Genomic DNA, 12,103 nt, shown 5'->3' on the forward strand with positions numbered 1-12,103 from the left:
AATTTTATTTTTACAGTGAACAACCACAGTGTAAGAATAATACATAACCTATTTCTGTTTCTTGCTATTTTAGGGGACATCACACAGAAGGGATATGAAAAGAAAAGGTCAAAACTCCTGTCTCCTTACATCCCGCAGACACAAGGTAGGCAGCGAGAAGTGGTTTAAACCTTTTCAGTGTTTTTACACCTAAAAAATGCTGTTTTTCAAGGAAATCCGTCTTTTGTTGGTTCCTGTTTTTTTTCCTTCCTTCACCATGGGAGAGGAAAAAACGGAAGGAAAGAAAGGAGGAAATGAAATCTTAACTGAGCATCTGCTGTGTGCTAGGCACTTTTAAAATTCCCAAGGTCATCAAATCATTTACACAGAGCTTGGGTGGTAGTGTGTCTGTGCATAGCTGACATGATTCAGTGGCAGAGAATTCCAGGGCATGTAAAAACTGCGTCTCATTTATGCCTGAGCATGGACTGTGATGGAGGGAGCGAGGGCAGCAAAGATTAGAGGGAAGGACAAATTCAGTACTGCAAGGCAACGCAGGGCTGGAGTACCTGGCGACTTGGGATCAAGAACCCTAAATACATTTTTAAATTAATTCACAGCCTGACTTATTCCTTCTGTAGAGAAACTGGCATGTTCTTTACGTATCAGAAAGTCCTGAGTCACTTTTGTGCTTAATTCCAGAGGGGTTCCTGTAACCAGGCAAGGCTGTCTCTCTTACGTCATCATAGTTTTCAAGTTACTCAGATTTTAGGATTTCCTTTGATAGCCTATTTCTGCTTTAATCACTTTTACTATAAGGAATTTTTTTCTTTATTTCTAATCCTCCCCTCACCCCCCCACCCCCCCACCCCCGCAATCACAGTTCATTTCCATAAGCCTGTTCTTTGTGGAGCTAATTGCTTTTATTTCTGGATTATAAATGCCTTAAGGACTTTGCATCCCCCACAGTTCTAATACCAAACCTTGCACAGGGTATATAGTCTGTAAATATTTGTTGGGTGAATAATGGAATAAGTAAAGGAATAATGGTGGTACACCAACATAGGTATTTGTTTTATTGCCTGCTTTATCCTTGGAAATTCCTCCCTACAAAAACTAATAGGTCAGTGTAGTGACAGCCAGTTTAAAATACCTTAATGAACATGAATATAGAAATGAATTGAGAGAGAAGAGGTAGAAATTGGGCCAGTGACAGCTAATGAAAGCCAGCTTTGCTGAACAAGACATGACAGAGAAGGGCAGCGCTCTGACTGGCTGCTTAGCTGTGGCTCTGGCCCATGTCCCTGAGGCCGGGAGATTTACTTTAGTCAAAAGCAATTGGATGCTGGAAAAATAACTCCATAAGAAATGTAACTATAAAAAGGACCATGACCTATTATCTGTAGTCAGGCTACATAGAAACCAAACCATGTTCGAAAACCAGTTTATCAATTTACTGTGAGAAACCACTGGGACATACACACGTGTGTGTGGTCAACACATTCTTGCCCCAGGGGGAGCCAAATCACAAATGGAAAGGTGCTTAGTGAGTATGATTTGACACGTCAGATGCTTCCTTGCAGTCGGTCAAGAGAATGTGATATACCCATCGGACAGTAGGGGTGGCCTTGCGGATGACCTCATGGGGGAAGCAGAAGCCATTGGATGGTAGTTCCTGCAGCTTTCTGCTACCAGACTTCACACTAGCCACATCTGTGCCCATCTTGTTTACCTTCTTCCTTCTGGTTAAAAACGTGATCAGTCCCTCTTATCCAACGACAGTCCTTCAACCTGTACTTTAAGCCCCATCCTCTCTCCCTTTTCAGAAACCTTGTGCTGTCACCCAGTGCCACCAAGGGTAGGGCAGTGGGACTGGCCACCCTCAGTGCAGACAACAAGATGTGCAGGATCTGGAGAAATTGGAAAAGTAGTAATAACACCAACAATGAGTTGTCTGCTTTATTGTCACATGGTCGCAGTTCTGAACAGTCGGTAGTAAAATGCTCGTCCTGCTGAGGCAGACAGTGCGTTGTCCCCTCAGGGTGCCGTCGCCTGTCAGTGCCCCGTGGCTCTCACAGTCACTCTCTCGCTCGGAACCAGATTCTCCCCTCAGCAGCTCGTCATACTCATCACTGTCCTGGTTTTAAAAGTCCTCCCTTGTCAGCCTCTTCCATCTCTACCCGCTATCTCCCCTTTATGATCAAACCGCTCAGAACTGTTCATACTTCCTCTGTTTTCTCCACTCCTACTCACTCCTCAACGCATTCCAGCCTTTCTGGAGCCCTCAGAAGGGTACCTCAGTAGTATTTGCCACTCTACTTCTTGAAACGCTTTCCTCATGTTCTTACTCCCCTGTCCCCAGTGGCTCTTAGTCACCCTTGCAGGCTTCTCCTCTTCTGTTGAGTGTTGGGGTTCTCAGGGCAAGGTGCCACGCCCTCCTGCCATCTCGCTCCATATCAGTGGTTCTCACACTTTAGCCACATCGGAATCACCAGAGGGCTTATTAATACACAGATTGCAGGACCCCATTCAGGGTGTCTGGTTCAGTGGAGTCAGGGTGGGCCCGAGAATTTGCATTTCTGTCAAGTTCCCAGGTGGCAATGAGGTTGCTGATCCAGGGACCGCCACACTCTGAGAACCAGCGCTCTGTTTGCCTAGAGTATTTCAGCCGTACCTGTGGCTTTAATTATCGTTTAAAGACAGGTAACTCCCAGATATGTATCTTCAACCCAGATCTCTCCTGAGCTCCTGATCCATAGATCCAACTGCATACTTAGCATCTCTATTTATATGTCTTAAAGGAGCGTCCATTGCAACACATCCAGACTAGCCATTAAATTTATGACTCGTGCACACCACCCCTCCACCACCACCAACCCCTCCCTACACGTACACACACATCAAACAAAAACCAAAAAACAAGAAACCAACTGAAACGACGTCCAGCCTGCTCCAGTTCTTCTCTTCTATAGTTGTTTCCTCCTTCTGAGTAAACAGAACTCACAGGCATAATCAGCCCAACAAGTGAGAGACCTAAGAATCATCCTCAGCATCTCCATCCCTTCTCTTGTCTGTCACCTGGTTCTGTCATTTTCTGTTTCTTCAAGAGCCAGTTTTGGTAAGTTTAATATTTCTAGGAAATTATCTATTTTGTTCAAGTTCTTAAATTTATTGTTTTTGTTATTCACACTATTCTCTTTATTTTTAAAGCCTTTGCTTTGTTTATATTGTTTACTTGTATCTCTTCTTTCTTTCCTCTTGATCAAGTCTTCTCAGAAGTTTGTCTTTTCGAAACACAGGCTTTTGATTTTGTTGATTTTTTTTCCTAGCATGTCTTTATTTTCTGATTTATCATTTTCACCTACATATATTTTCTTTATTATATTCTTTTTGTTTACTGTTTAGTACTTTTTCTAAATTTCCTGAGTTGGATGCTCAGATTTTTTGTCATCTTTCCTAAGATAAGAGTTTCTTAATTTCACTGTGGTCAGAGAACATGCCTGTAACAAAATGAAGTCTTTGCTATTTGTTAAGACATGCCTAGGATTTGGCAAATTCTAGAACTCATCTATTTGTGTTTTATTTGTTGAGTGGATGGTTCTGGTCTGTTAATTCAAAGTAGTTAATTGTGTTGTTCAGATCTTTTCTATTCTTGCTAACTTTTTGACAGTTCGAGGTATCAATTCTGATAGAGTGTGTTGAAAAATCGGTATCATTACTTAGGGTTTGTCAGTTTTCCCTGTAGCTCTGTCAAGTTTCGCTTTATAGGTTTAAAGCTATGTTGCTAGGTACACACAAATTAAGAATTATTCTCTCTTTGTGAATTGTTCCTTTCATCATGAGTAACTCCCTTTGTCCCTGTAGTGTTTTTATCCTAAGGCTTTTTAAAAAATCTAAACTGTCTAGAATAATCAGACATCTTAATTCTTCTCCAAAAGAACACAAGGACTTTAAAAATGCTTTAGTGTTGACACCATCGCTGCCCAGCTTACATTTTAGTACCCACTTGTGTACATACCCCTCAATTATCAATTATTGTTTTATGTAGTTAACGGTAGTTAATACCGTTTCTTTATTCACTGTTCCTTTGTATATCTCACTCCTTCCTCTCAGTTCAATCTATCTTACAGTAGTTGTATATTTTAGTGACGTCTCTTAGTGGTAAATTCTCTCAATTCATGTTTATTACTTTCTTTGCCCACCTTTGTTCTTGAATCTATTCATGTCTTTCCCCAAAAGGGATCGGTTGTAGGCCTGCGTAATCTACATTCCATAGGTTCTGTAGCAAAAGAAGAGATTACCCCGTGGCCTATGTACCCCTTCCATCTTTGTAAATTTCGAAAAAGGCATTTAGTTTGATTTTTTAAATGGCATTGGAATGAAATTTTTAAACTTAATGAATTACATTAATGTCTGATATAGAATTAAATTAAATGAAAGTCAATTTTACCACTTTTGGTAGGAGTTTCCTACTCCTTACTTCTAGAGGGATTCAACCTCATCCAAACTCTTTCCTTGTTAGATTTCATTCACTCCAGTTGGGAGACACTTCATTGTGAGGGTAGCTGTCTGAGTGTAGTGTATACAAGTAACATCCTCCACTAATCTCTCCTGAAATAAAAAGCTAACACTGCCTACAACACTGTATTACTAGAACAATTATGTGCACATGCTTATCTAAAAATGTATATGGTCTAAACATTTTGTGAATGATTTTCTGTATGGAATTGATTTGGAGTTATCTTGGGTTGCCTATTTATGTATATTTTAGATTTCTTTTCTCAAATGTTATGTAAATCTTTAAAATAGGACTTCAGAAAAAAATTAACAATGTAACAAGGAGAATGGGGAAATATGGCAGAGAACACGATTATAGAAAATACTTAGGAATTAGTGGGAATTGACTAAGGACAGTTTTGGTTAATAATAAGCGTAATGTAATTCACTAGCATCACAGGGCTTCGATTCCAAAGCCACGGTATGACAAAAATCTGATGTATCAGAATTACCCTTGAAAATCACGTAAACCTCCCAACTGTGGAACTGATTGTCGTTTCTTTAATTAAACAAAAACCAAACTTTATCTGGTAGTTAAGGGTTATGCTATATGAAAAATTCTTATCTTGGTAAAGGTTAAAATCATACTCAGGGCCTCAAGATGCTCGCTTATGAGAGGCTTGGGAGGAAAGAAAGTGTGGTAAGTTCACATCTCTTCATTCTGAGCCATATGCTCTTTGAAAAGAATGCCCATTGAACATCTTTCAGTAGTTGGAAGCTACTAGAGCCTGGATATAAAGCTTCCCACATGCCTCAGTTAGCAGACTTAAGGGGAGAAGGAGCCAGAAAGTAACTCTCCTTTTGGCATGGTCCAAAGAATAGAATTTTCAAACCCCACATATTCTAACTCCTCTGTAAATTAGTCACTCTTGGAAACCTTGGAGTTGTAGGAAAATGGAAGGTTTTGTGTTAAGGGAGGCGACTCCCCTGGGCTGATCCCGTGATCTAATTTTTAAGATGCCATTTTGGATACAAGTAACTGATAATTTCAACTCGCTTTAATAGAAAAGAGTTGATGCTAATGATAACAGGAGTTACTGACAGAACCTCAGGCCAACACAACACATTTACTAAGTGCCCCCTGTGTCCCAGGTCCTGTTGAGACACTGGGAGGCGGACAGCCTGGGTCAAGACTGGTTAGTCCGCCCGAGACCCCCTGGCTGGCTTCCTCAGCCTATTGGGTTTGCTCAGCTAGCACTTCCACAGAGAAGCCTTCCTTGACTAGCCCTATTGAAAAAAGTCCCCACTCCCGTCATCTGAGGTGCATTTTTAAAAAGCTCTCTCTGTCCCATAGATTATGGTTTTGTTCTTGTATCTTAACTCCCCCCTATTGAACTCTTACGGTCTTTAAAATCCGGAACATTCTTTTTCTATTATTATTTTTATAATTATTTTTCATGTCCCCAGTTTCTAGCATTAGGGCCTGGCATATAGTAGGTGCTCTACAAATGTTTGTGGAACTGAACAGAAAGAACATTCAGAATTTCCAGTACCTCCTTTCGTAAACATCTGTGAAGATGGAGGTGTCAGGTAACGAAAGAAGCAGATTACTGTACAGATTAGGGAGTGATTGATTGGTCATGGCAGTTTGTTTCCACCCTCAATTAATCTTTTAGTTTAGATCTACTAAATCTCAAGAGACTATACAGAGTCTGGTGATTCTCATCTGAGATTTAGCATTTCTCTTATTTAATTTTTATTTTACAGTGAAATTAATCCATCTATTTTAAATAATCAAATGGCATTAGGAGGTTTGTAACAACAACAAAATTAAGCAGTGTCCTCTTCTTCCCTAGCTAGATCTTCTTTCAACTCTTTTAACTGTTCTGGCACTTACCTCTCTGTATAATCTAAGCAGCATTTTACCAGTATGTCCTGACTATTTTCAACTTGAGGCATTATTTATACATTTCTTCCTATAAAAAACTAGAGTTTTTCTCTCTTACATGTTCTTCCCTCAGCCACACAGGCACCACGCACTTCCTTTCCCCCTTTCTCCTTCCTTCACATCTCCCATTTTATACTCATTTTGGGCTGTATGTTCAATATATTACTTTTTTTGTTGTGAAGTCAGCATTCAGTGTTTACATTATTATGATTACATAAATATTGTTCAAAGCTAAGTCACTTGGCTTACTAGGATTACGTTTCCATTCTTTTTTTCACAGTTAATCTATCAGTTTTTTATTATTTTCATAGAGACAACTCTTGGTGCCATCTCTCTTCCTGTATTTGTCTGAGCCAGTTGTGTTCTTGCCCTGCTACAGGTCTTCCTGGACATTCTAGTGGCATTTTGAGAAGGAGTGTGGATAGATTGAAGGGCTCATTTTTAATCAGAATTCTTCATGCTAATATTTCTATGTAAGGGTTGTTCACAATGCGGTTTAAAGATAATTTCTATCAATCTAAAAGATCTCAACGACCTAGTGCCCCGTTTGGCAGTTCACCAGCAAGCTGATCATACATGGGGTCTCCACAGCAGCCCATTAAGGTGTTGAAACTAGGAGGGCCTGAGAAAAGCCCTGCCTTAGCTCTTTTGCCACTCTTTCCCCTGGCTTAGAATTGCCCTTGAAGTTCAACAGTGGCATCTCATTTCTTGGACCCGCATCTTTTGCTTTATGACATTACTGAAGCTTCTGTTTTTGATGGCATTGGGGTGAGCATTCCATTCTGTCTTTGTGTATTTGAGATTATTTGTGACCTTTGTGTATTTGTTTTTTATCCTTTGACTTTGTTCTACTATCTTTCACTTAACTGTGTTTGTCTCCTGCTTCAGAGTAGAATCTCACCTTTTGCATGTTCCTTCTTGGCCTAGTTTTCACATTATTTTTACCCCAGACCCTTACCTATTGCCCTTTTAGGGGAGAAGACATACCAGCTTATGAATATGGTTATGTGTTGACATTCTCTAGCTTGTCCTGATAAGAAGCTCTGGAGACCCAACGTTTTCCCCAACCTTGGATTACTCTTGTGATTGCTGTTTATTCTGCTAGAGGGTATTTGCTCCCTAGTATTCCAGTATGTATATATATATACACACACACATATGCTGCTTTTGTTAGTTGTCCCACACCCTTTTCACCACAGTTCTTCTAAGTTGAGTCTTGCTTTTGAGATTGTCTAAGTGTGTATATAACTGAGTTAAAATGAAACAAAAGAAAACCCTTGTATTTTATCCTCTCTCTAAAGCCTCTGATAACTCCTCTCAAGGATAGAGACCTGGGAATGACCTCATGTAATTATATGAAAATTCTTAGAGGCACAAATTTTTTGCATAAAACTTGTATGGCTTAAGATACACAAATAAGTAGGCTTTTCACTTGAACATTTAACCATATTCTTTAAATTGGTATCTCTTCTTTTTTTTTCTTTTTCTTTTTTTGGCCTTTGTTTTTCCTTGCTACCCACTATTATTGGTAGATGTGAGGACACAGACAAGATCTTAATTATTTATTTTAACCAAAATATTGGGTGCAGGCAATAAGTCCCGGAGCCAATTACTGCCAGAGATAACAAGATGAATTGAGACCAGCCCCTGGCCTCAAGTTATTTATACTATAGTGGGAGAGATAAGACAAGGTATACAAATCAGGTTTATAAAAGGTAAAGTAAATAGGCATGTAAGAAAGTTCTAAACAAAGTATTGTGGAAATTCAAAGGGACATGAACTTACAACCAGTTTTGGAAATCAGGAACATTTTGGAACGCTGCAATAGGACATTTCCAACCATATACGTATTAAATAGGCCTCGAGCCTCTGTGTGTGTGGGTGTGGAGTGCGGGTGGGGTCTATTCTATTTTATCCCTTTTTGATTTAAAAGTTCCTTCCCCAGTGAGGACCACAGCATAATGGAAAGAACGTGGAATGTTTTATTCCAGTTCTGCTCTTTCATTTGCTGGGTTTGGATAGTGTAATGGTCTCTGTGACGTGCGGTGCATGTTCCAGTCAGATCTGTCCCCACACGCCTTATCAGAAGGAAGTCCACTATCTTCCTCTGGGGGTTTCTCGTTCCTCCTGAATTGTCCAAGACTCCCTAGGATACAGATAGTGCAGAAGGAATGGTGGTTAGTGCAGCTTCACACCCAAGAGGGCAGCGCCTCCTAGATGGCTGCTGCGTCTCAGCACCTCACGGGGTGCTGTTGAAAACTGCTTCTTACCCTATGACCCGTAACGCTGACCCACTGCTAAGCCCGCTTCCTGCATCAGCCACTCGGCTGGTTCAGCTCAGCTGAGATAACCACTTGGATTCTCAGGGCAGAGCTCTTGGTCCTGTGCTCTTTCAGCCCCATGCACCGCCATTTTCCTCATGCCAGGTGGCCCAGGAAGCTCGGGGTCAGGACCTGTTCAGATGCCGGCCACTTCATAGATCCAGAACCCCCAACATCTCTCCCTCCTAGAATCCACCCCTAGGAATCAGGCAGGTGGCCCCTTTTCCGGACTCTAAATGCAAACATTCTCATTCTTTCCTGCCTTTCCCCAGGGAGTGAGGTTAATCATCCATCCTTCTGAGGAATGCTCTCCTCAGTGACTCAGGGTGCGTTAGTCCCAGGGCAGAGTCTCTGAGTGATTCAGGGTACCCTCATCCACCCTTCTTGGGCGGGGTGGAAGTGGTGTGGAGGCTCTGTTTCTAATGATTCAAGGTGATTATTGACACATTCTCAATATACAGAAACTAATAATTTTAAAAATGAGAGGGAAACAAAGAATCTTAAAAAAGAAAAACAGATTTAATCTGTGGTAGGTGTCCTACTTCCTTACTGGGATCTATTAGATACTGTTATTGTGAAGATAAAATGGGATGGTGTCAGGAAAGTTAAAAGAGCCATAAAAATGTATTATCATTGTTATTCTGTCGTTTCCTGTTTAAGTCCCTTCAAAGGCTACTCCTTTGGCTCATGACAAGTGACTTGACCCTGCTTTTTTTCTCCAGCCTCATTTTGTATCACTCTACCTCTTGCGCTGTGTGTTTGCCCCACCCATCTTTCTTAGACATTTTGAGGTTTTTCTCCCTCACTGGACTTCTACAAATATTATGCTTTTGTATAAAGTGGCTTTTCCGATTCTGCTTGGCTAAAGCCTACATCAGTGTCTCTTTATAACAGATCTTCTCTGAAACTCTAATACAGATTAAATTCCCCATTATGTGGCCTCAGAGAGCCTTGTTCTTTTCCCTTAATGCACATATCACGATGTAAAAGATACACATGAATTGGTGATCACCTATTAATATATTTCTTCTCTGTACACCAGCACCAACCAAGAGCAGTGAGCGTGTCTGCTCTGTTCGCTCTAAAAAGTTGAGTTATTATGTTACTTGGTTCTCAGAGCACATCCTGTCTCACTCTGTTACTCTTACAGGTGAGGATGTCTGTTAAGTCTTCGGCAGAGTTGAAAGATGAGAAGCTGAGGTTGGCTTTCTTCCATCTTCCTAAATGGAAATTTTGCATAGTTTTATACTTCTAAGTAGCAGCTTCTTTTTTTTTAGGTTATCATTATTGTATTCAAACAATAGAATCATAGAAGACTCTCTACATAAATTTTTTACATGTTGATCATGGAGAAAGAAGGCTTTGTGTTGTAGAAGAAATTAAAATTTGTGGTTTTTCTTAAACTTAACTGTTAATAAAAGTAACGTCACTCTTTAAACATAATGGTGACCCCTAGTGGCTATTTCGTATAGAGACGGAAAGACCAGAAACACTGTGTAATCAGTGAGTAATCTTTTTCTTTGGATCTCATGTATGTTTCACACTGGAATTTAGAAGTTTTGAAGAATACTTGATTTGTCAAGTTCACAACTCTCGGTCCAGTACTTAATCTGTATTGAGTGCCTTTTAAAATTACTTTGATGTTATGTATAACTTTCTGTAAACAAAACAATGCAATGGTAAAGAACTCCAGAGTACCTCATCATTACCTCATTCCAACTACTTAGGGGATTTTATGACCCATCTGATCCTCATAACTGTATGTAAATCATTTTAACATACATAGTTGTAATCATGTACATAATATTTTGTGTTCTTTAATGACTGATATCATTCCATTTAGACCTTTTCACATGTCTGCATAGTCAACATATTTCTCATTTTTCATGGCATATACTATCTCATTGTGTTGATTCATGAGTTAATTCTATCTTTGCTTTTAGCATCTTACTATGGTAGTGAAACTATACACATCGTACTCAGATTAGAGAAATCTCTATCTTCAGGCCCCAGATAATTCCTGAGATCTCGTTAGTGTGAAACCCTGGCCAGGGAATGATTCATCTTGAAGCAGCACTGTGCCTGCCCAGCTAACGCTGGGTTAGATAATGCCCTGCTGTGCCCCCTCCTCTCATTGACCAGACCCCAGGTACACTGTTTCCTGCCCCCTTCCATGGTAAACTGTTGTTGCCCTGGCAAGTAAGCTAAGGTGGGAATAAGGCTTCCAAAACTCTTTTAATCCAGCGAGGGCATCGTTTTCTCCTTCTCACCTCCAAATATGCGTTGATTTGCTGATTGCTTTAGGAGAAAGAACAAGGAGACAGCTGATTTTAGAAGCCTGGGAAATCCTGCTCCTGGTGTCATAATTTATCTAGTAAGCTGCAAACTGAATATTATTTTAATTTATTTTAGTACGAATCTGTTCTATATGGTATGACCTTCAAATTAATAAAATTCAATATTTTAATTTTCTTCTTTACACTTAACTATTACCTTGATGCTTTAAAATGAACATATATTTTATATTTGAAAAGAGAACTTTTCTAAATTATAGAAACTCAGTAAAGCCTATGGAAGAATATATAAATCATCCAAAATTTCATCACCTAGAGAAATTGGTATTTACATTTTACTGTATTTGCTTCCAGTTTTTCAATGCATAGGTAAAATATATTTGTAAATCATATATTCCACAAAAATAAACTCCAGTACATGGGGAAATGTTTATAAGAGTGATTATTCACATTCAAAAAGATTAACTACAGGGCTTCATTATTAAACTCCTCTGTTATACTTAAAATTCCTAGGAATTCATTTTACTCTTTTTTTTCCCTTTTAATTCTCTTTTAGATAGCCTCTCTTGAACTTGAAGGAGGTGTAGTACATATTTGAACCAAAATTGTTGTGTCAGAAATCCGTGTTTTTGTGGCATTATGGTTTGGGTACCTGAGGAATGTGCACTGAACAGCTTGTCAGCTGCTTATTGAAACTGCGAGTCGACCTTTTGGTTTCATTTCTGGCAAGCTCCCACAAATGTTTGTCATGATTTTAGACCCCAGGTCTAAATAGACTCCAGGTCTATTTTCGGGTCCCAGGTCCTGGTCTGCTTGGATGACTAAATTCCTGAGGGAACTAAGACAAACATTACAGAGCATCATCCAAATGTTGCTTGGTCAATAGCGTGTTGTGAGGCCTTTTTTTTGGTACCAGTTCAGTAGATCTCTTGGCTAAGTGTCATCTGACTCTTTTCTCATCAGATGTTGGTATTTGTGTTACATTTTCTTGTGGTTTGATCTGTGGTATCCTCTAGATAATCTCAATGAAAATGTTCATTCTCTAATTCTTCTTCACACAAATG

At 39.7% G+C, this 12,103-nt stretch overlaps 1 protein-coding gene across 5 annotated transcripts in view; it reads left to right on the forward strand.

Moving 5' to 3' along the window:
- DIP2B (DIP2 acetate--CoA ligase B (putative)) overlaps nt 1-12,103 on the forward strand; it is a 193,181-nt gene that overhangs the window by 97,870 nt on the left and 83,208 nt on the right. For 4 of the 5 annotated variants that reach the window (XM_088799314.1, XM_019724578.3, XM_019724577.3 and 1 more), the window contains exon 2: nt 74-145. The exons of the other annotated variant lie outside the window; for it this stretch is intronic. In XM_088799314.1, the coding sequence (XP_088655440.1) occupies nt 74-145 (72 nt within the window). The remainder of the gene's footprint in view (nt 1-73; nt 146-12,103) is intronic. 5 annotated transcript variants of the gene reach the window in all.

The sequence above is a fragment of the Rhinolophus sinicus genome, chromosome 1, assembly GCF_057876585.1.
Source record: "Rhinolophus sinicus isolate RSI-liver-muscle chromosome 1, RSI-T2T, whole genome shotgun sequence".
In the NCBI taxonomy this organism is placed as follows: domain Eukaryota; kingdom Metazoa; phylum Chordata; class Mammalia; order Chiroptera; family Rhinolophidae; genus Rhinolophus; species Rhinolophus sinicus.